The sequence below is a fragment of the Stenella coeruleoalba genome (genome assembly GCF_951394435.1).
Source record: "Stenella coeruleoalba genome assembly, chromosome: 2".
NCBI lineage: Eukaryota > Metazoa > Chordata > Mammalia > Artiodactyla > Delphinidae > Stenella > Stenella coeruleoalba.
Window position 1 is genome coordinate 104,955,938 of NC_137147.1, and position 24,568 is coordinate 104,980,505.

The following is a 24,568-nucleotide window of genomic DNA, read 5'->3' on the forward strand; positions in this document are numbered from 1 at the left end:
CTCTCAGGCCATTTCAAAGCCCACATCATTGTGGCCCTGTACTGCCCGTGGGCCTCCGCAACTGGGCCTCTCCCATTCTTAAAGTGAGGCACTGCCTTCCTTTGCCCTTGCTCCAACAAACAAGCAAAATCAAATCCCGACTTTAAAAACCCCAGGCGGTCCTGGGGTAGGGGGTGGGAAGAGGCCGCCACCCCTCCCCCACACCGCGGCGCCTCAAGCGCCCGGGAACTACCAATCCCGGCGTGCCCCGGGGCGGCGCGGGCGCAGGGGCGCGTGCGCGGAGGGCAGCCGTTGGCTGGAGCGGCGGCTGCGCGGGTCGCGATGCTGTGAGGTCTGCGGCCGCTGGCAAATCGGGCCCAGGATGTAGAGTTGGCGGTGGCTGACGGCGCGTCTGACGCGCAGTTGGGTGGGGTAGAGAGTAGGGGGCGGTAGTCGGGGGTGGTGGGAGAAGGAGGAGGCGGCGGCGGCGGCGAATCACTTATAAATGGCGCCGAAGCAGGACCCGAAGCCTAAATTCCAGGAGGGTGAGTCTAAGCTCCTGGGGAAAAGGCATCTATCGGCGCAGGAGAGGGAGGCGGGCTCGGGGTGGTTGAGGTTTGGGGGCCGGGGGTGGCAAGGGCTGCGCCCAGAGGAGGCGGCGGACAGGGCTTTGTGCGGGGAAAGCGCATTGCGGCGGGTTATTTCGGTGCGTCATGAGGAGAAAATACCTTGTGAAGCGAAAGCGTTAGGCAGGCGTTAGAGTGGCAGAGGGAGCCATTGCCGCGTGGCAAAGCCTTAGTGCAGTGTTTGTTCTGAGGAAGAGGGCGCGGAGAAAGTAGCCTATTGTAGGGAGGCGACTGGAGCGCCATGGCGGCCGTCAGGGGAAGTGATGTGGCGTGGGGGAGGGGAGTCAGCGGCGGCGGTTTCGGGCGCCGGCGCGGAGCACCCCGGCCGCGTGGGCGGCCAACGCCTGGCGCTCTCGGGGGGCCTCGAGTCCGGAGGTGGTCGCGCTCGGTGGAGCCGCCGGGCTGCGGCTGGGGGGGTGGGCTTCGCGTCTCGGGGCGGGAGAACTGCGTTGTAAAATGGCTGCTGCAAGATGGCCGCGCCATCATGGCCGCCGGCGCCTGGGTCCCCGGCTCTCGGCCGCCGACGCCGCTTTAGGGCAGATACAGCGCCCCCTTCTTCGCCCGCTCCCGCGCGGGAACCGGTTCCCCGATGCTTACCCCAGGGAGGTGGGTGGGAACTGGAGAGAAAAAGCGCGAGCGTCTGGGTCGGCTTTGTGTTGCCGGCAGGCGTCTCTTTGCTTACCGAAAAGCCGAGTGCCAAGATCCTATGGGGATGTGACTGCGCTCTTGCTGTGCGGTTGCTTGTAAAGCAATAAATAAAAGCTACCTGAACGCGGTATTATGTTTTCACCTAGAAGTCCCATTGCCTTGCTGTTATCTTTTAAGTACAGCAGTTGTTTGACCAATTGCAGCAATACTTGGTTAACTGATTTGAAAGTTGAGTTTTTATTGTCTTTGATCGACATGTCTCGGCCGACGGTAGAATCTGATTTCAACCGTCGAAGAAGACAGCTCTTTAATTTCCACAATTAACGTATCCAATCATTTATATTAAAGTGGAGGTTTAGGAGTAAACTAAAATGGAAGTAAAATTCTGTGAGGCAAGCAAGAACACTTTAAAATTCCCTTTCATTATTATGGATGTGTTGGTTACCGTAGATGTCGAGACGTCTGCAAAAAATTGTTGTAGCGATTTTCAAACTTTAATGTGCATTAGTCGTTTACACAAAACCCAAGTATATTGTAACTCTGTGGAATATTTAAGATGTTTCTAAGCGTGTGTCTGCTGTGACTGACTCTTAATACCTGCTTTCTCTCACGCTGAGAAGCTGTGTGACTACCTTCTATGGATTGCCTTTTTTTTTTTTAACCAGATATTTTGGAGCAGGGATTCTTAATCTAGGGTCAGTGTTTATAATTCAGAAGATCCGTGAACTTGAACGGGAAAAAGTGTTGGTTTCTATTGTCTAACTAAAATTTAGTATTTTTCAGTTGTGAATGTTAGAACCCCTCACCCACAAAACAAGCAAAGCAAACAAAGAAACAAAAAACCGCAGTAGTATTAACTGGATGTTTTCATGTCCCAGCATTACAGTGGTGGGAGATACATTGAGACGAAATGTATGCTCGTCATTATTTCAGAGTTGTGGTAGTAATTGGATCAGTGGCTAAATGCTTATATCCATTAAGAAGCTCATATAAAACCATAGAACGTGATATTTTAAATGTTTTGGTAACTATTTCAATACAGTTGGTTTCTTTTGTAATACTGTTTTACGTGTTTGTAGAAAAATTCTGGGAATAGGCCCAAAGGCTTAACCAGACTGTGAAGGATCCATGGCACAAAAAATTAATCCCCACTGTAGGATATGAAAGGAAGATCACCCAGGTGTGCGACAGTTAAGGTTGGCTTACTGGAGGAAGTGCTTTAGTTCTAAACTAGAGGGATGGTAAGAGTGATAACAGCGAAGGAGAATCCATGTGCTGCTATAGTGGTGAATTAGAGAAGAGTATGAACTAGCGTATCTGTAAGGTTTTGAAAGCTACCCAAGAGTCTCTGCACTTACCATTACCACCACTTTCCAGACATGTTTTCTACTCTTGTGTCAAAGTTGTAACCATCTTTAAGAAATTATAATTATTTATAAGACATTTTCAGAGAATATCGTGTAAGGAAAAACGAATATTCTGTTGGAACTCACAGAATTATAACACTGCAGAAGAATTGAGCTTCTGTAATGGTGGAAATACGAATGATCAGAAACAGTTTTTTTTCTAAATGGTTCTTTTAAACTTGGAAGTTTTTATTTAATAATGGTGCAACATGTTATAAGCAGTTTTTAAGCACAGTGACTGTTTTGCACTCGACTTGGTCTTCCACTTGAAATGTTAAAGCATAAGGTAAAGAAAGCTATTGGGCAACTAGCCCATTGTCTGGGGGAGGACTTTTAGCTTGTTAGGAGACTTGACTGATGCTGGAATTTGAGTAATGTTCCCAGTAAGCAAACGAGTGGGAGGATGGGGAATTGGAATCGCGTCACCCTTGGAATTTTAGAGCATTGGGCAAAATTACCTTTGTAGTTTGATACTAGAAAGGATTAAGAGTGAAGAAAGATTTAAAGAAAATACCTGAGACTGTGGTTTGCTCCTTACCCAATTAACAGTCCCCAGTTAACACTTCCATGAAAAAAATAGGCATTTGTTATCCTGGGTCATGCTCTTCAACTTACTGTATATTTTTTCAACAGGATATTAGGGCCAGGTAGCTAGAATGGAGGTCAAAGGGTCTTAGCCTCAGTGCAATTGTCTTTGGAGGCAGCCACCAAAAGGAGGGAGAGGGGAGTGAGGCCATTTTCAGGGTGCCTTTAGAGAGTACCTGGAGTGTTAAATTTGGGTACACAGGTCTGATCTTTGGCGCTGCTCTTTAGGCCCTATACCTTATCTATATCCCCATGGTCTCATTCTTACCCACCGTATTCAGCAGTGGCTCCAGCCTAGCTTTCTCTTGCCCTCCAGACACATGTACTCAACTGCTTAGCAGATGGCTCCAGTTTGGATGTCCTGTAGGCACTGTAACTTACTCCAAAATTGATCAGAAACCTCTCCCCCCATTTCCTTTTCTCATTAATGCTCCCACCATGCTGGAAGTCAGTTTAAAGTGTTTCTACTTTGGCTTAGCTGTCCTCCTCACTCCTTTTGATTCATACCTATTTTCTGTTCTTATCCCTGACAGTTGGGAGAAGTCTTTGGTCTCCTTGTTTCTAGTCTCCACTTTTTCTGCATAGGCCTAGTAGCCTCAGGCAGTGGTTCCTCAGAGTGGACCACTGCACAAGAATTTGTCATGTTTCTTCTATGCTTTGGTACCAGTTGCTTTCCTCAGCATGGGCCCTTCCCTGTGACCTACCCAAGTAGCTCATCAGTCACTCTTCTTACTGCTTATGAAGATAGTTAAAATAGGAAATCCAGTAAATTGTGCAAAACTGTTTGGTTACATGTCAGTGTCACCTATACTGCCCTGTAGTCTTCAGAAACGAGCTAGTAGGCTATTTTAATTTAATTTTAGAGCTGAAAGAGCTGACTCTGTTGGCATTTTTGTTACCTCTGGGCCTGTTGAAATCAAGTGGACCGAAAATAATGTGAGAAGTCTATTTCTTCTACAATCAAATGATATTTTAAGGTACTGCCAGGAATTGCCTGCCTGATTTGTCTGATGAGCAGGGGTGTGTTCCAGATCTTATTCCAGTCCCTAACATTTTATTTAGTCTTGCAAGTCTTAATGGTAGATGCAACACAGAGTGTAAGTTCCAAAGGTTAGAATTGTCTGGGTTTTTTTCTTTTCTTTTCTTTTTTTTTTTTTTTTTTACTTTTTCCCATTGAAGCAGCCCAACACCCAGAACATCATTGAACACACTGAAGGCATGAACATAGTGGGACCTCTTTTTTTAAAAAAACAGCTGTATCTGATGCACATAGAAATTTTTATGCACAGATTGTTTTTCTTAGTTTAATCAGTTTAAGACGGTTGGAAGCAGAGAAGGAATAGGTAGAGCATAAGGTCCTAAACTTAAGATGTCTTTAAATACCACATGTATCAGTACATTGAAAAATAAACCAATTCTGCCAGTAGATAGCTACAGTAGATTTAATTTGTTTAGCAGGTGATAGATGATTTGATGATTTTAATAGATTGATATCCTGATTACTTTTTGTTGTTTACATCAGTTGCTAAGGTGTTTTTGTTGTATTGAAGTTTGATCTGAAGCGTTGATGGATGCATTGCCTTACCCACTTGCCTACTCTTTTGAGGAGTACCATGGTACAGGTGTGACGGCTCTCCATCACAACCAGATGTGCATATTCTTACATATGAAGATAAATCACAACTAACCCAGTACTTTTTTTTTTTGTCTTTTTTACTTTTACAGGTGAGAGAGTGCTGTGCTTCCATGGGCCTCTTCTTTATGAAGCAAAGGTATTAAACTTGTTTTCTCTTGAAAAGTTGGCTGAAATTACTGGTTGGATAATATCAGTTTTCAGTGGTTGGTAGCTTTAGTGAGAGCTACCTTTTTCGTAGATTTTCATAGATTCATAGTTCCTCATCTTCTCCTTATGGATGTCTTACTGTTTTCTTAGTGGGTCTTATAAAGCATTGCTGTCTTGCCATTCATCTTACTGAGCTGCTAAAGGTCCAGTAGTTGGAAAGAGCATTTGAGGGGAAAGATAGAATATTGACTATTTATGGGAGCAAAATAGCATTTTGTAGTTAATGACTTGTGAGAAAATACTGCCAAAGTTAACTTTATTTGCAAATATAATGTGCTGAGTAAGCACTGAGTAGTTACATTAAAGGTAAAAACTAACATTTAAGATGAGTACATTTAACTTACTTGTTGGATTGTTTGGCAAAGTCTGAATTGTGGAGGGGTTCCGGGGGGATTCCCTTTCCCTTTTCTCTGTATCAGTGTTGTGCTCAGGTAATAAAAACTGATTTTCCATTTAGCCAAAGGTAAGTGGGATGATGCATTACGAAGTCAAAGGTGTTCTTAGTATTTTGTTTCTGGTAACTTTTTTAGCACAAATATTTAAGGTGTGTCAACTTCTTTTACAGTGGTAGTTTTTAAAAAATGAACAGTATGCTGAACAGTATAATATTTAAAGGCAATTTCAATGTATGTTCTAGGTGAATATGTCTCAGAAAATAAGACTAAAGTGTCAGTGTGACTAACCATTTTCACTACTTTTTACTTATTTTGAATACATAGTGGATGTATGTTTTTAAAGTTCTTAAATGGCTGAAACTGGATTCATGGAGATGGTCAAGAACTTTGTGTGTGTGCACGTATATCTTAATGGTATAATACCGCTGCAGCTTATAATATATTCTGAGTCCAAGTTTTTTTTTGTTGTATCAACTTCTGACAAACTACTGGACTGGCAGATTTTTCTGCTCTGGCAGCAGAAACACTCCAGTGAACAATTTTAAATGGTGATTGAAATAGCTTAAACTATTGTGGTTCTCTTGATTTGCATCTGATAAAAACTTAAATCCAGACAGCCCTCACTTTTTCATAGTTAATGACTTCTAATGATTGGATCCAATTTGTTTGGCTGCTTTTAAGAAGAACACAAGATGTTTTTCATCTGTCACTTTGCTAGTTTCTGATAATATGCAGCAGAACAGCTATTGCCTTGTGTAAACTAATGAAATTTTTTAATGATTCAAATTATTCAAAATTATTTTTAATTCTTTAAAAGAATTTAATAATTCTTCAGCTGAATTTATTTTTGAAATAAATGTAGCTTTTGGCTAGTTGGACTTTGAGAAAGCACAAATACTGTTTTCATTAGCTGTTCTTGGATAGCTTATCTAGCCCAGTGATTTAAGGTTTTAGGGGGACCTTTTGTGCTTATGGTTCTTCAGATTTGTTGGACTGACTCCAACAAATTTTAAGACTGTTCGGCAGTTTTATAACTCTGAATACCTAAGTAGTCTGAAAGTTTAAATAATGTTCTTTTAAAGAGTTGCATCTTATTATGTTCATTTTGGCCACCAGAGAGTTTAAGTGTAGAGTTTGTCTTTGAAAGATTGGTCACTTGAAAATTATCCAGGTAGTCTTTTTTATTTCCTTCAGTATTTCTAAGTGAACTTTTTCTTTTTTATTTCAGTGTGTAAAGGTTGCCATAAAGGATAAACAAGTGAAATACTTTATACATTACAGTGGTTGGAATAAAAAGTGAGTATTAGATCTTTAAAAGCAATGTTTTATTTATAATTAACAAGGTAGCTTTGTGTCGTAGACTGATAACAAGCATATGCTTCTTAATTTTTGCAGTTTTAATGTAAATACATGTTGAGGCAAAGGTGAACCATTTGTAGTGTGATGAAAATAGAATAGAAATTAGGGTATACAGCCTTTTTTTTTTTTTTTTTTTTGCTGCACTGCTTAGCATGTGGGATCTTAGCTTAGTTCCCTGACCAGGGATCAAACCCACGCCGCCTGCACTGGAAGCTTGGAGTCTTAACTACTGGACCGCCAGGGAAGTCCCCTACAGCCATTTTATTTTACATTCTTGGAGTATTTCTTGTGTTCCGGTATAATGTCTAATAATAATTAGCCCAACTATTTTCTGGTTTTGGTACATTTTAAGACAGCTTGAGTTTTTTCCCTTAACACAAACTTAGTGATTACATATGGTATTTCAAGCAGTTATACTCAAAGCTAGTTGGCTTTTTCTACCTAGAAGCGGGGGGAGGAGGAAAAAGATTGCCTGATTTGGAAGTATTAACCAGCTCATGTTTTGAACTTTAGAAGCATAATTAAATGCTAACAAAGTGAATTTGTGTGGTTCACTTTTTGGCATATGACCTAACAGAGGTACAGAAATTTAGTTGCAGAACCTAATTTTGCACCCCAAAGAGTTAAAACTTTTTTTTCTTTTTTAGAAGTGATATTGATGTTGCTGGGAGTGGACAGTGGTTATAGATTGAACACATTCTAGAATGTTTAGCCATTGGAGCTCTTTGTCAGTGATGGGTCCTTCTTCTTGGGGCCCATAAATATCACATTTGATAATTTAATTCATTTTTGGTGCTTGTAATTGAGTAGCGTATAATTTTTACTATGAGAGGATTTTAATTTTACTAATGGTGTTTTGTGCTTCAAAAATAGTACTGCCAGAAAGTGTAGTGCTTGAGGAGTTGTTTTCTAGCAGATTTTAAAGCTTTGTGTCACCTTAGCCATACTCTGGTAGCCATACTCTGGTAGCTCTCCAAGTGAGCACTGCCATCTGATTTGATGAATACTCTTGCTTTGGAAGGAGCTTTTCTCCTTGACATTTACTGACTCTGTGACTTTGGTCGTCTTTCATACAGTCCCATAGCCAGGTGACCAACCCAGTTAGTTTTATTTATTAGTTAGAAAATTTTATCACAAAATGGTTTTAGCTAAGAAGAAATACCAGACCCTTACATTTTCTTCCATTAGTATAATTGTAGAAAGGTAGAGATGTAAAAGGTGTAAAAGTGCATTCAACAAATGATTTTTTCCAGTTAATGATAATTAAAATATTTATAATAATAATATGTTGGTAATACAGTAACTCAGAGTGACCCTGTGGGCTTTTAATCCTTTGGTCTTTTTCTTTTTTTTTTTAATTTATTTTATTTATTTATCTTTGGCTGTGCTGGGTCTTTGTTGCTGTGCACGGGCCTTCCCTAGTTGTGGTGAGCGGGGGCCACTCTTCATTGTGGTGCACGGGCCTCCCACTGCAGTGGCCCCTCCTGCCGCAGAGCACGCGCTCCAGGCGTGCAGGCTTCAGTAGTTGCGGCGCACGGATCCAATTGCTCAGCGGCATTCGGGACCTTCCCGGACCAGGGCTCGAACCTGTGTTCCCTGCATTGGCAGGCGGATTGTTAACCACTGCGCCACCAGGGAAGTCCCTCCTTTGGTCTTAATAGAAGTAAATGTCTATGATTTTAAATGGGATTTCAGGATTAATGCTAAATTGAGGGTAATATCCAGGAAAGTTTATCTTCTGGATCCCAGTGTAGTTTATGGCTTTTTCTTCCCTGTTAAAAAAATGAAGTGTTTAAAACTGTATTGCAGTCTTTTACTAGACTTAATATGTTATATGTCAATATTCTGTTAACGTCAGGTAAAGTTGAGAGTATATCAAGATATAAAGAGAATCTCAGTTCTCTATAGGAAATAGAATATCTTATTTATGCATATCATGTATGGGAAGTCTATCCAGGAAATTAAAGAAAAGCAAATAGCAAATTCATGGAATAGATCTGACCCCATCCCCGTGTACACTGTAACTGTTTTAGGATTTCATCTTAATAGAGTGAAGACAGCTTTTGTGCTTAATTCTTTCATGTATAATATTTTCTATAAAATTACATGTAGGTATGTACAGTGTGAAGACTGGGTTTTAAGTGGCATTTGTAGCTTATAAGAAATTGTGGAAATACATAAAATGCTTGCATTTTCTGATAGTGTTGCTTGAAAATAAACCTTTGTTTCCTTTGTTACGTTATCTAGTAACAAATAAATGATAGGGTACACAGTTTTTTTGGTTTTTTGTTTGTCTCATTTTATATATTACTCCTTGTAAAAAGAATTAAGGAAAAAATAGCACTAAATATTGGAGATCTTTATATCTTTGTAGACATTGAGGAATATTAACAAGGATGTGTTTTTTGTAGTTGTTTTGGTGTATAGATGAATATAAGGAATTTTGAAATTTTTGATCTTTAATAAATATTTAGAGAAGCCTTTAAATCCATACAGAAAGGAGGAGGAGTTGCTCAAATACCCAGCAAGTATGTTATGTTTTTATTTAGTGCTGTGTAAGTAGTGCCATGGATCATTGTAACTTTGGGAATTAATGACAAGCTACCTTTAGAAAATTCTGAGATTCTTTTATGCTTGAGCTATGTGTAAAAATTTCTGGATATTTGGCCTTCAGTTACTACCCTAGTAGTGGTGTTCTTCAGAGCAAAAGATGTTGTCATTTCATTTTCATGTGGTTCAGCAAGGGTTTTCAGCTCCTGACATGTGAAGGAAACTCAAGAATTGGCTTTTAGATCAAGGTCCTTATTTAGATGCATTTTATATCGGGGGAAGGAATTTGCAAGGTTCTAAAATAGAACTTTGTGGTAAATAAAAATTTGCTAGCTCCCTTTAATTTAGAGAGAATTGCAACAGGTATAAGAATCAGATCCTCATTTTGAGTACAGTTCATAGGATACTGTACTTTCAGAAAAGCATACCACAAAAGCTCAATCTCCAAACTGGAATTTTCTTAAACTTCAGTAAATGTATACTTTTCAAAAGCACAATAGATAGTAAGATATTTCTAAATTCTCAAAAACCTTATTGGAATTTGTTGACACAGACATTTAAGTATTATATTTGTAAATAAATCTTAAAGCTTAAGCTAAATTCTACACCTAGTTACTGAGATTACTTTGTACTATGCTGTCTGTATCAGAAGTGCTGTGAGGCCCAGGCGCTCTGAAAAAACTTTGAAGACACGTGAGGATATTGTAGCACTTTTTCCTGTTCCTGAAGGAGCTCCCTCAGTACACCACCCCCTCCTGACCTCTAGGTAAATGCATGTTTTAAAGTTTTCTCTAGGAGATCATGTTGAGGATTGCTTTTTATTTTTTATTCTTCTTTTGGCTGTCTTACATAAGAGGTCAAAGGTGGGAAATTATTAAATAAAAGACTTTGAGGATACATCTTTTTGTGTCACTAAAGGAGCTCCATCAGCAGGAGGAAAAAATTTGCACAAAAAGTTCAGCATTCCCTAAGAAATACCTTATCTTTGTTTTCCCCTTTGGAAAAAAAGCCACATCAGAAATCCTGTTCTGAACAACAAGGTCCTACTATGGCACAGGGAACTATATTCAGTGTCCTCTGATAAACTATAATGGAAAAGAATAAGAAAGGAATGTAAATATACGTATTACTGGATCACTTTGCTGTATAGTAGAAGTGAACACAACATCGTAAATCAACTATACATCAATAAAATAAAATTTAAAAAAAAGATCTTGTTTTGAAGGAGCTTTTCTAAGTGCCAGAAGGCCTTAGCAACTAGATATTTTAAGAGAGTGGTTGGTTCTATCTTTTGATGTTTAGAACACCAAGAATGGTTTTGCCTCGAAAGTTGGTGTATTCGTTTGTGAGTGAGTGATAACCATTGTAACACTTCAATTTACAGTCTTAGCTGAGCTGATCTAGATGGTATTCCGTATTGTAGACCTCCTAATATGTTTCTGACAGACCTTGAGTGTTTATTTTTTATGTCAAACTCTCAAGTGTTTTATATGTATTATTTAATTCTCATAACAATCCTACGAGATAGGTACTATTATCCTCATTTTACGGGTGAAACTAAGGCACAGAGAGTTCTGTAGTTCTGTATCCCAGGCAACCAGCCAGTTAGTTTTAGTTCTTTAAGAAGTCAGCTTATTATGGATTCCTGTGCCTCATGGTTTTTTTGGAATTAAAGTTCTTTTAGGTACCTTTATTCTGTAAGGATAGTTGCTTAGGGGCTCTTATGTTAAATGCCATGCTTTTATGCCATTTAAAAAAACAATTTGAATAATCTCTTTTTGGACACGCAGTTTAGATTTGGAATGTTGCTTCTGAGAATATGTTTATTGCCTTTAAAAAACTTTTATTTATTTATTCTTTGGCTGCACTGGATCTTAGTTGTGGCACATGGGATCTTTCATTGTGGCATGCGGGCTTCTCTAGTTGTGGTGCGTGGGCTCTGTAGTTGCAGCATGCGGGCTCTCTAGTTGTGGCGCACGTCTCAGTGGTTCTGGTGTGCAGACTTAGTTGCTGCGTGGCATGTGGGATCTTAGTTCCCTGACCAGGGATAGAACCTGCATCCCCTCCATTGGAAGGTGGTTTCTTAACTACTGGACCATGAGGGAAGTCCCTTTACTGCCTTTTTACAGAACAGATTTTCACTTTAGTTGAGAATGAACTTGTAATGCCAGTTCGTCAAATTAGTTCAGAGAAGTCTAAAGTCTTGCCTCTTGTATTTCTAAAAAAACATAGTGGGAGGACAGTCTGAGTAATAATGAAATAGTTTTGAATGATATTTTAACTTTTCTCTTTTTCAGTTGGGATGAATGGGTTCCAGAAAGCAGAGTACTCAAATACGTGGACACCAATTTGCAGAAACAACGAGAACTTCAAAAAGCCAATCAGTAAGTTTGTTTTGCAACATGAATATGAGGAGAAATGCCTGTAAGTTAATTTTTGGAAATGAAATCCACAATGGAAGTCATGTTGGCTGCCTGCCTTTAAAATGATCCTTGGGACCTGTCAGCTGCTGTGTTATGACTTTGACTTCAAGTGATCAGAAAAGCTTCTCCTGGGGAAAGGAAGTAGCATACATATCATTTCTGGAGTCTGTCCTTAGAGGTAGGTAGAAAATAGAGCAGGATGTTGTTGGAAATTTCTGAAGTTGCATACTCATTGTTACGGTCTTATCTCCTGGGCTGTTTGGAAGGTACACTTGGTGGGGGAGGAATAAGAAAGGAAGTGGGGGTTCCCCATTGTTATTCACCTCTGAAAGCACATTGAGAAAAGGAACCCTGAAAGACTGTGTGGTCTATAGAGTAATTGTTTTAATTTCAAAACTGAAATATTAAGAAAATGGAAATGATAAAATGGGATCAGATTAAAAAAAACATTGGGATTGGTGAATTTTAAAACAAATGGAATTTTCAGTTATATGAGAATCTATTGTCACTTTTTACATTTATTTTAATTTTCGTAAGTATAGAAGAGCCGAATCTTAGGCCTTTTTACTGTTCTTCCTTTCTTGAATTGATTTTTGTAAATACATTATCTCTCTGTTGAACTCGTTAAATAAAAACTTTGTACCACAATATGTATAGGCTCGGGACTTCAATTTGAATATAAATTTCAGAATGGAATCAGGTGATCAATTTATTTTTCCACATAAATATTCATTTTAAGATGATTTTATTGAAATTATTTTTGAAGGGAGCAGTATGCAGAGGGGAAGATGAGAGGGGCTGCCCCTGGAAAGAAGACTTCTGGTCTGCAACAGAAAAATGTTGAAGTGTAAGAAGCTCTATCTTTGTTTTAATTTTACATACTGTTTGTGAAACTCAAACTTGACACACATTGTCTTCTGTTAGGATTTATTGAAAATGAAAACTGGAACATTGTTGTGATTGGAAAAATGCCAATGAGAACCCCCTTGGTGTTGGGTTGCTGAAAATACCTGTTAATTACATACTGATTCCTTAATTACATACTGAGTCCTTAGCAGTTTTTCTCCCCCCACCTTTCCTTTATTTAGTAAAGGAATATTTCCTTTATGTAGTAAAATATACATAACGTGAAAATTTACCACTTAACTCTTTTAAGTGTACAATTGGGTGGCATTAAGTACATTCACAACCCTCCTTCTTTTAAAATTTATTTATTTATTTATTTAGTTACTTACGTATTTACTTACTGCACCAGGCGGCATGTAGGATCTTAGTACCCTAACCAGGGATGAAACCCGCGCCCCCTGCAGTGGAAGTGTGAAGTTTTAACAGCTGGACCACCAGGGAAGTCCCTTACAATGCTTCTTTTAAGTTATATTAAATATGTATATATATAATGTGTTTTCTTTTACAAGTATCGTGTTGAATTATCAGGACACAAATTTTGAGATTGGAGGATAGATTGGCTTTTTCAGTAGTGCTAAATATGTGTATTAGTTTTAATTCCCCGTTTGAAACCCATGGTAACTGTGTGAGATGCTAAGGTTTCAAATCATCCCCCCTCCTCTCAACCCCCAAGAAAAAGAAAACCATTCCTTGTTAACGCTTAAGATTTAGAACATCTTGGTAATAAGCCTATGTGTGCAAGTCATATGCATACACACATTGGTGTGATAAGTTTATGTACCTGAAAGCCAGTGTGGGAATGGCAGCTTAATAAAAGAAAATAAAGAATCATAACTTTTATTAAAAGATCATTTTTTCTTGCCACTTGAATATTTTAAGAACAGATAGGTTTAATGAGTGGTCCGTCATGTGCTTCTTTTCAAAGGATCAAAAGTAACGTGCTCTAAAATATGATTTAAGAGAAGTATGTTTTCCTTGAGATTATATTCTGTTGCTTTTAGACCTAACTAGTCTGACTTTACTACCTAAAAATTAGGTGATAGTAATGAAGGTAATGATGCATTTTGAAATATTTGGGGTTTTAACCTTTTTGGGTGAGTCTTTTTCTCAAGGAGTCTTCCTTTTAATGGGAACGTTGACACTTTGATAAGATTGTAATCTGAGTACTTAGGAAGGCATCATGTAATTTTAAGTATTGTTTTGCCCTGGTAGAATAGAAGATCTATTTTAAAATAAAAATACTGAGTAATTAAACCTGGAGATTTATTTTTTTTTAATTCTTTCATTTTGATTTGAGATTTTGATACAATTTTTAATATTTAATGTTTAGTTTTATACCTTACACCATCTTTAGTGTTTGGTAATTGTTCTGTAGCTTTCTCTGAATATACATAAACATGTATGCATCTGGTTGGAAAATATGAGAACCAGATTTACCTTTACTTTGTTGACATCTAGGTCCTTAAGGTTGGGCGCTTATTCTTTATAAACTAATAGTGAATATACGTGAATTTTGTCAGTGCTTTGGCTTCCAAGCATACTTTGGTTGTTCATTATTTAGTGGAATGACTTTTCTCAAGAATGACTTTGGGCTTGTTATTCTTTCAGGTACATTGAGTCTAACAGTTCATAATTTGATTATAACATTTAGCCCTGAGGCTTAGAAATAGGAAGTCAGACAACACCAGCAGTTTATTTATTGTATGAAATCCGTTGGCGTACTTTGAGAAAGTAGCTTGCATGTTTAATTAATACAAGCAAGAAGGTTGAAGCAAGAGTTTTTACACCACTGGTATTCATTGAAGTATAGTTTATAGATCTTTAGAGTTGAGCTCAGTTGTCAGTATTTTTTCTTTAATTCTTTGGTATAGACTGGGTAAGAAAGGAGTGTAAGGGCTCTTGGCTTCTCTTGGTCCGCACATGTTATTGACATGTAAAAGTTCATGGTTTAATCTGACTCAGAAATACTGTCCAACAAATATTAGTGTTACAGAAGTTAACCTTAGAGAAGGAGGGAAAAACCTGTAATATCAGATGGCCAGATTTTTGTGTTTATAACCAAGATAAGTTAATTTTGAGTCATCAAATGAACCCCAAGCTCTAAATTAAATAACATTAATTAACATTCGTAAGTATTAAAGCTGTAGAAAAGTAAAAATATTCAGGTGTTCTTTTATGGTCCCTCCAGGCAGAATCTATAATCGTGGGTTTGTAAACTGTTTTCCTTGTATTACAGAAATAATTATGTATAAAATCAAAGTTAGTAATTTACTCTTTGTTAGTGTGTATATAAATAAACATGAGTTAAGTTGCTGTTAGAGATGATAACCAAGACATTAGCTTTGTTCTACGAATGGGAGAACAGAGTGTTTGGTGTGGTAGTGGAAGGAATATAGTTGAGACGAAATAAAGTGAAAGAATTTGGACCAGTGAGAGTGGAGTAATGGATTGGTCTGAAACATACAAATCTAAAATCAAATTATGCTGTACTAAAGTAATTGGGAGAAAATATTTTAACCTTTGGAGCTTTTTTTGTTTGTGGAACTAATAATATTATCACGAAGTATATTTTTATCACTTAACATGCTATAAACTTACAAACGAATAACATAACCCTGGAAGGAAGTTTCCTGATGGGGTTTTGGTTTGGTTTTCTAGTATGTGGAGGGAGATATAGATTTAGCCAACTATCAGTAAAAGTCCTTGTGTCTGAGTAGTGAATGAGAATATGCAGGAAATAAGATCGCTGCCTGATCTTAGCAAACAAGGCAGTAGTATTTCTCTATGAACTTAACCTGGTAAAAGGAATTTAAACAGAGGCAATTTTACTAGCAATAATTATTTATCTTTCCTCTTTTTCTTCCCTCCTTTCAGGAAAACAAAAAAGAACAAACAGAAAAGTAAGAATATTAACTTTGTTTAAATTATTTTGCCTTTTATAACATTTGCATTTTGAATTCACTGTTAAATTTTTAAAGTTATGAAGTTTTAGAGTAAGCTTATGTTGATGGTCTCAAATATGAGTCACAGCAATGTTACAGAGTTAGGTACATAGTAGTAGAGAACTCATACTCTTTCTACCATGGAGAAGCCTGTAAGCGTTTATTATTTTCATGTTACTTAATGACTGATCCTGAGACAATAACATTTTAAAAATAAATGTAAGATGGTAATATTATTAAATGTCGCTTTGTACTAGATGTTTGGTAGAGCTGTTTATAAAAGTTATATTTTTGGTAGGAATATGATTCTTTAATGTAGATTTAAGTAAAATCAATGTAATGGGAAATTCAAAAGAGGGTATGTCATGAAACTAGTTTCCTTAACAGAGTTTCTCATTTATTAAGCTAAAAATACCCCTTCCTGACCCCCAAATTTTTATAGCACCTGGAAATGGAGATGGTGGCAGTACCAGTGAGACACCTCAGCCTCCTCGCAAGAAAAGGGCCCGCGTAGATCCTACTGTTGAAAATGTGAGTTTTTCCTTAAGTTTATGAATATATAGCATGTTAGAATTTTTAATCTTGTCATTTTACAACACAGTAAAAGTCATAGAACTTTGAGTGTCTCAAAAGCATTGCTAACATGGTTAACTACTGAAGTGAAAATACTTCCCTTTTTTGGATGAAGGATATATTTGTATACATCTTTATTTCACTTGTAGCACTAGATATGTTCCTGCTAGATTTTACCCCCAATTCATCATCAGGTGTTCATTGTGAAGCTCTGTGGTCACGTACACCACTAAATATTTCTTTGGTATTAGACTGAATAGACTTAGCTAGGTCACATTAAATGGTTTAGTGTGTCCCAAGATGATTTAGTAAAGCCACAAAAAGTGCCAGGAAAGCCTGTCAGTTCTGCATGTGTGTGTGGGTACAATAGTGTAGGATTCTTACATAAGTGAATACAGTGTCTCGTTTCTAATTTAGTATGTTTATAATTTCTAAAGTTATGATTTTGAAAATAGGGGTTTTAAAACTTTAACCAATGTCGTTTACATTTCTGAAGCTGAGGTTAAAACAGTGGTATGTTCTAAAAATTAGGTATTTTTAGAAAGTTATTGAAGACAGATTAGAAGATAGTACATTTAATATTCTGTATTAAAGATGTAACTTTAAGATAGTCATGTTTGGGCTAGTCTTTGGAGGTATGACTATTCAAAATCAGTACATTTGAAAATACTAAGTTAAAATGCATCAAGTTGGAGTGGTCATTTATAGAGGAAAAGGAAATTTGCTAAAGAATATTTGTTTTCACATGAAAAGACATGGAATGGACTATCAAGATAAGATTCTTTCCTCCCAGGAGTTAGCTATATGATCTTTCCACTTAACAGTTTTGAAATGACAATTCCAGCAGTCCATTTGAGTAAATGATTATACCCAGAGGCTCTAAAGGTTCAGAAAAGCCTTTAGAAAACACTTGGAGCTGTTACGCAGCAAGAAAGGACAGATGTTTAATACTCTTCCTTTTTTTCTGTTTAGGAGGAAACATTCATGAACAGAGTTGAAGTTAAAGTAAAGATTCCTGAAGAACTAAAACCATGGCTTGTTGATGACTGGGACTTAATTACCCGGCAAAAACAGGTAACTTGAAAGCTACACAGATTGTAATCTATGTGATATGTTCTTGCTAGTGTAAAAAATTTTTTTCTAAAGGAAAAGCTTATAGACTTGAATATTGAAAGTATGATGAGTATTTTTTAATTCAGGGACAGAATAATTTGATCATCAGAAAGGACTTGGGATTAAAACGAAGTACATATATCAAAGTCCATGAGTTTATAATGATTTTTTTTTTAAAGGTCAAGATAACTCATTGTTGGCAGTTGCTAGGGCAGGAACACATTATTTTGAAAATCCATAAAAGCAAGCATGTTGTTTCCTGTCTTAACTATCATTGAAAATGGGATATTGTCTCATATGTTGCTGCTAATGGAATGTAATAGGAAGCACACAATACTGGCTGCATGGTATTTGTGACCTCTAAAAAGAACCTGAATCTGACAAGATCCTAGGTCTAATTACTTGTGTACAGGAGATAGGGACATTATGAGGTATGTATGTAACATCACAAGGGTAGTCATCAAAGTCCAGAATGAGGCACTCTACAGGACAAAAGAACCAATTTCTAAAATAGCACAAGCAGGGGTAGGGGAGAAGTAGGGACTGTGTGAGGATTACGAAACTTCATAGACATCAGTCATATACTGTACAGTAATGTGGACTTCGTTTGATTCTTGATTTGCCTCTGGAGCTAAACTGCTAAGTTTAGCTGAGTTTTACCACTTACTGAGTTGGGGCAAGTTACCCGGCCTTTTTGTGTTTTAGTGTTTACATTTAGTGGAATAATGGGTCCCAACCTCATAGTATTGATGTGAGGATGAAGAGAATATTCAGGTAAGTGCTTCAGACAGGATCTGGCACATAATACTATATAATACATGATGACTTGATAATATCACAGAGGTAAATTTATGTGCAAGTGTATTCCATATATAGTAATAGTGTAATGTGTCCAACAGATTGAGTCTTCAGAGCTGTGCTGTCCAGTATGGGAACCACTAGCCACTTTTGGCTATTGAAATTAAATAAAACTAAATTTTTAGTTAATCATATTAGCCATGCTTTAAGTGCTGAACAGTGCCCTTTTCTATTTTGTAATACTATTAGGTCATCTCTTATTGCGTTAAAGCTTTTCCAGTATACTTTTCCTTTGAAAAAGAAGATATTAGTATTCAAGTGTATTTTTGTTTTCATAGCTCTTTTATCTTCCTGCCAAGAAGAATGTGGATTCCATTCTAGAGGATTATGCAAATTACAAGAAATCTCGAGGAAACACAGATAATAAGTAAGAATATACATATCTTTGAAGTATACCCAAAGACATTTCAAACATTATTTCTAAATAAATTATCTGAAACGTGTACTTTAAAACAATACCATCAGGGGCTTCCCTGGTGGCGCAGTGGTTAAGAATACGCCTGCCAATGCAGGGGACACGGGTTTGATCCCTGGTCTGCGAAGATCCCACGTGCCACGGAGCAACTAGGCCCGTGCACCACAACTACTGAAGCCTGCGTGCCTAGAGCCCTGTGCCCCGCAACGAGAAGCCACAGCAATGAGAAGCCCGCGCACCACAACGGAGGGTGGGCCTCGCTCGCCTCAACTAGAGAAAGCCCGCGCGCAGCAACGAAGACACGACGCAGCCAAGAATAAAAAATAGAATAAATAAATTAAAAAAAAAAAATCAGAAACTAGTAAAATAGAATTTCATTGCTTTAGGGAGTTTGGCTGGCAGATGTTTTCTTTTTTTGTTTTCTTTTTTTGAATCTTATTTTTTATACAGCAGGTTCTTATTAGTTATCTATTTTATACATAGTGGTGTATATACGTCAGTTCCAATCTCCCAATTCATCCCACCTCAGCCACTTCCCCCGCCTTGGTATCTATAGGTTTGTTCTCTACATCTGTGTCTCTGTTTCTGCCCTGCAAACCGGTTCATCTGTACCATTTTTCTAGGTTCCACATATATGTGTTAATATATTTGTATTTGACTTAACTTCACTCTGTTATGACAGTCTCTAGATCCATCCACGTCTCTACAAGTGACCCAATTTCGTTCCTTTTTATGGCCGAGTAATATTCCATTGTACATATGTACCACGTCCTCTTTATCCATTCGTCTGTTGATGGGCATTTAGGTTGCTTCCATGACTTGACTATTGTAAATAGTGCTGCAATGAACATTAGGGTGCATGTGTCTTTTTGAATTACGGTTTTCTCTGGGTATATGCCCAGTAGTGGGATTGCTGGATCATATGGTAGTTCTATTTTTAGTTTTTTAAGGAACCTCCATGCTGTTCTCCATAGTGGCTCTATCAATTTACATTCCCACCAATAGTGAAGAGGGTTCCCTTTTCTCCACACCCTCTCCAGCATTTGTTGTTTGTAGATTTTCTGATGATGCCCATTCTAACTGGTGTGAGGTGATAACCTTACTGTAGTTTGGTAAATGTTTTCTTAAAGGGCCAGATAAGTAAATGTTGCAGGTAAAATCGAAGCTATATGTAAGTACCTATATAACCATTTAAAATACAACTATTTGAAGATGTGAAAACCATCCCTAGCCTGAGGGCTATAGTTTGCTCACCACTGGTCTATTTTTGGAATTGATTTCTTGCCTTCTTATTAAATCTCTGTTTTAAAAATCTGTTCAGTAGAGGCTCAGGGTCATTAGTTTAACCTTTTAATTCGTTACCCTTAAGTTGGTTGACATAATCTTCATCTCTCAATTCCTTTCAGTGACCTGCTTTGAAGGTAAATATTTTTATTCATTTATCAGGGAGTATGCTGTTAATGAAGTTGTGGCAGGGATCAAGGAATACTTCAATGTAATGTTGGGCACTCAGCTGCTCTACAAATTTGAGAGACCACAGTATGCTGAGATCCTCGCAGATCACCCTGATGCGCCCATGTCCCAGGTGTATGGAGCGCCACATCTACTGAGATTATTTGGTAATACTGCCATTTAGAAAACAATTTTACTTTTTTTCCTTTGAGCCTTTAATATTTTTGTCTTTCCTAATTTATATCAAGTGGTAACATAAAATAACATTTCAAAAATAATGATGTAATTCCAATTTGAACTTTTATTTAATACAGTAAAATCCAAAGTCGGTTTCTAAAATCATACTTTAAAGGAATCAGTGATTGTTGCGTTTGCTCATGTAATTAAAATACATGCTTATAGTGCTACCTTGGATATAACTTTGACAATTCTTTTGTTTAAATAGTACGTATTGGAGCAATGTTGGCCTATACACCTCTGGATGAGAAGAGCCTTGCTTTATTACTGAATTATCTTCATGATTTTCTAAAGTAAGTCTAAAAATCAGTGCTTGAAATAAAAACGTGAATTAGTCTACTGTACTGAAAATTACTCTGTGATAGATTGACATTATATAGATACTATTATAAAACTAAACAACAATGTGTGGTATTGGTACAAGAGTAGATACATTGTTAATGGAACAATGTAAGTGCAAATGTAAGCTCTTAAAGATGAAGGGAATGTATGTTACACATACATGTTAAAGGGCTGGTATCTTTAACACAAAGAAGAGTTCTTAATATGAAAAAGATGACCAAACCAGTGAAAAATAGACATTGGAAATTCACAGAAGTCTCAGTAAAAAGGCCATTAAAATGTGTTTAACATAATTAAAATATCTCTTGTCGATTGGCTTATAATTTTGGAGAAATGGAGGAAAGGGCAATCCTGCTTTTTACAGCTTTTTGGAGGGCATTTTGGCAATGCATATAAAAATTTCAAATGTGCTTTTTACCCTTTGACCAGACAGTTAGGGTTCTGGGAACTTATCCTGTAGAAATACTTGAATGCACAAAGATTTCCAAGCATGTTTATTGCATTTGAAAAAGAAAATGGTGAAGAATTTTAAACCGTTATTAATAGATGAGGTAGGTCTAAATATATGAATCAAGAAAGATGTCCATGTTGTGTCAGTTTAAAAAAAATAAATTGCAGTAGAGTATGGTATGATTCCTCTGATTTGTAGAGAAACACTTTCAATCTTTGGAATAGATTTGGAAAAATAAGGATCATACTTAACAGTGAGTTGTTTCTTGGGCATAGTTTTGGGCGAGAAGGAGTTTTCCGTTGCTACTTTATATAGTTCTGTGTTTGAATTTTCTTAAAATGGCACCGTGTATTTTATAATAATTTTAAAACCAACGTGAACCTGGGAATCTAAACAGCTTTATAGTCTTTGCTTTACCAATGATGAATTAATATCCTTTCTCTACCCCCACTTCTTTATGAAATGAAAGTGCTCTACTACTGGACATTTCAGGTCCCTTTGATTTTTATGGCGTTAATTCCAAGTTTAAACTTGAGAAATACTGGTCAATTTCTGAATTTATATTTAATATGATTTCAGAGAGCTAAAGAAAACACGTAGATGTTATTCTTTTAGACTAACGACACCTGTTTCTTAAAGGTAGTCCAGGTGCTCAGGTTGGTATTCTGGTGACTCCTGTTCTTTGCTTATTTGAAATAAGGGGAGTAACTCTGGACTTCCATCGTTATTTGTGTTGTTGTCTGGTATATAACCCTATTTACCTGAGTTATAATTACATAGTTTTACTGTGAGGTTGTGATTATTTTAGTATATTTTAAAGTGCTTTGTGTGGCTTCTGTATATAATTAAGAAGAGATTAGTATCAAAATATGATTCTTTTTCATGCTTGTAATGAATATTTCATTTTTAGATACCTGGCAAAGAACTCTGCAACTTTGTTTAGTGCCAGCGATTATGAAGTGGCTCCTCCTGAGTACCATCGGAAAGCTGTGTGAGGCGCTTATACTCACTCTTGTTTGGATCTCTGTAAACACATTTTTGTTTCTTAGTCCTTCTCTTGTACAAATGATGTACTTTGGAAATGTTAGTGTATAACAGAAGTGATGTTTGTTTTCTGTTTGATTTTAAACAGAAAATAAAAGGGGTTACAGCTCCTTTTTTCTTTTCTTTTTTTTTTTTTTTCATTTCATAGTTGCTACCAGTGTATTCAATGATGGACAACAGAGAGACGTACTGTAGAGTGTTTTATTGCTTAGTTGACAAAGCTGCTTTTGAATGCTGGTGGTTCTATTCCTTTGACACTACGCACTTTTATAATATGTGTTAATGCTATATGACAAAATGCTCTGATTCCTAGTGCCAAAGGTTCAATTCAGTGTGTATAACTGAACACACTCATCCATTTGTGCTCCCCCCTTTTTTTTATGGTGCTTACAGTAAAGAGCCCATCCTTTGCAAGTCATCCATGTTGTTCCTTAGGCATTTTATCTTTGCTCAGATTGTCAAAGAATGGTGGCTTGTTTCATGGTTTTTGTATTTGTGTCTAATGCACGTTTTAACATGATAGACGCAATGCATTGTGTAGCTACAGTTTTCTGGAAAAGTCAATCTTTTAGAAATTGTTTTTCAGATCTTCAATAAATTTTTTCTTTAAATTTCAAGGAGCAGTGTGCTTGTGTGGATGCATCACAAAACATTTGTATGTTGTGTATTCCTTCTTGTATTTAGACAGTGATTTTTCAGGTGAGTGATTTTCTTGTTTGGCATTTTATGGAATGAGAAGCTTGGCTTCATTATCTACCTTTAATCCACAGCAGCTTTGGTAGTTTGCCCTCTTGAGTTCTGGCTAAAAAGTTAGAGGTTCACGTGACTATTTCTCTGCTTTTCATAGACTATTATTATTAATTTTGAGCATTGAGGGAGTTTTTTACCTGTGTGACAGCTAGCTTTCTGCTAATTGTTTACTTTGAGGTGTTTACCAACATTATTCACAATGCCTATAATTTGAGCTCCTTCCCCCAGTTTAAATGTAGGCCTCCTTGAGAGGTTTTGACCTGTGTTATCCCTCACCTTTGTACTGTGGAAGTTCTTGAAGTTAAAAGGCATCTCATCTCTGCTTCTAGGAGTACCCCCTGTGATTTCTTCTTTGTTCTCCCATACAGTCCATATATTCTTGTGAATGGTTATAAACATGAAATCGACTGGCCCAAAGCTGGGCTCAGATTTGGCTCTGTCCTCCCCTGGCCGTGACTGTCACTTCACTGTCTGAGCCTCGGTCTCTTCATCTGAGATAGGAAGGTTTGGTGATAGGTTGACACGTCTCAGACAATTGTTATGTGCTTTTTTTTACAGATGAGTTGACATTGTGATCAGACAGAATAGCTCTCTGTTTACACTAGTTGTCGAGAGGAGAGACAGAAATCAGTCAGCTCTGGAATCTTCTTTCCTCCCCTTTTGTGGTTTGGCAAGAAGCTGGCTCAGCAGGTGTGACTTAGCTCAAAGAAAGAATAGGCTGAGACCGGAGGTTGAATTCCAGAGGTTCCCCCACTTGCTAACAAGGCCACCTTGTTGACCTGGAAGCACTGCTGTCACACAGATGCCTCGAGGTTCCTAGCCCCACCCCAAATACGTAGAGCATTATGGGGGCAGGTCCTGTGTCTGGCCCCGATGTGGCCACCCTCAGTGCCATTCCTGGTGGGTCAGGACAGCTTACAGGGTTGGCACCTCTGCTAGTTCCAGGTTTTCTCCCAGTAACTCGAGTGGGTTAGTGATGTGTGTGGGAGTCCAGAACCCATCTGTATGATGTGAACTGTCTAACTGTTGCTTGCTCTCTAACCTCATATTTTCTTTTAGCCATTTGAGACTGCATTGTCCAGGGCAATGGTGAGATTCTCGGCCCTGCCCCCCAGAGATGTGGGTCAGCAGGCTCAACATGGGGTTCATAACTGCCGATTTTATTTATTTTAAAATTTTCTCAACTTTTTATTTCAAATTCAATCCCACAGAAAAGTTGCAAGAATAGTAGGATGAATACTTAGTTGTATACTCTTCACCTGTAAGATTTACCTTTTGGGGCTTCTCTGGTGGTGCAGTGGTTGAGAGTCCGCCTGCTGATGCAGGGGACATGGGTTCATGCCCTGGTCCGGGAGGATCCCACATGCCACGGAGCGGCTGGGCCCGTGAGCCATGGCCGCTGGGCCTGCGCGTCCGGAGCCTGTGCTCCGCAACGGGAGAGGCCACAACAGTGAGAGGCCTGCGTACCGCAAAAAAAAAAAAAAAAAAAAAAAAAGATTTACCTTTTGTTAATATTTTTGCCATATTTGTGTACACATGTTCTCTCTCTCTCCACACACTTTCATTTCTCTGAATCATTTGAAAGTAAGAATGTAATTGCATTTTTAACAATCTCAGTGCAAGATCCTATTTGAGAAAAACTAGACTAGAGATTCACTGTATAGTAATTTA

At 37.8% G+C, this 24,568-nt stretch overlaps 1 protein-coding gene across 2 annotated transcripts; it reads left to right on the forward strand.

Annotated features, from left to right (window-relative positions):
- The first annotated feature begins 424 nt into the window (after positions 1-424).
- MORF4L1 (mortality factor 4 like 1) lies at positions 425-22,764 on the forward strand. Of its 2 annotated transcripts, XM_079907182.1 has the most exons (13): positions 425-524; positions 4,970-5,016; positions 6,711-6,778; positions 10,041-10,157; positions 11,689-11,775; positions 12,581-12,661; positions 15,595-15,620; positions 16,105-16,193; positions 17,208-17,309; positions 18,485-18,573; positions 20,068-20,240; positions 20,519-20,603; positions 22,014-22,764. In XM_079907182.1, the coding sequence occupies exons 1-13, from the start codon at positions 485-487 to the stop codon at positions 22,096-22,098; spliced, it is 1,089 nt and encodes a 362-aa protein (XP_079763308.1). In that variant the 5' UTR covers positions 425-484; the 3' UTR covers positions 22,099-22,764. The 2 variants fall into 2 exon arrangements, with proteins under 2 accessions (XP_079763308.1, XP_079763307.1); XM_079907181.1 differs by lacking the exon at positions 10,041-10,157.
- The last annotated feature ends 1,804 nt before the right edge of the window (positions 22,765-24,568 follow it).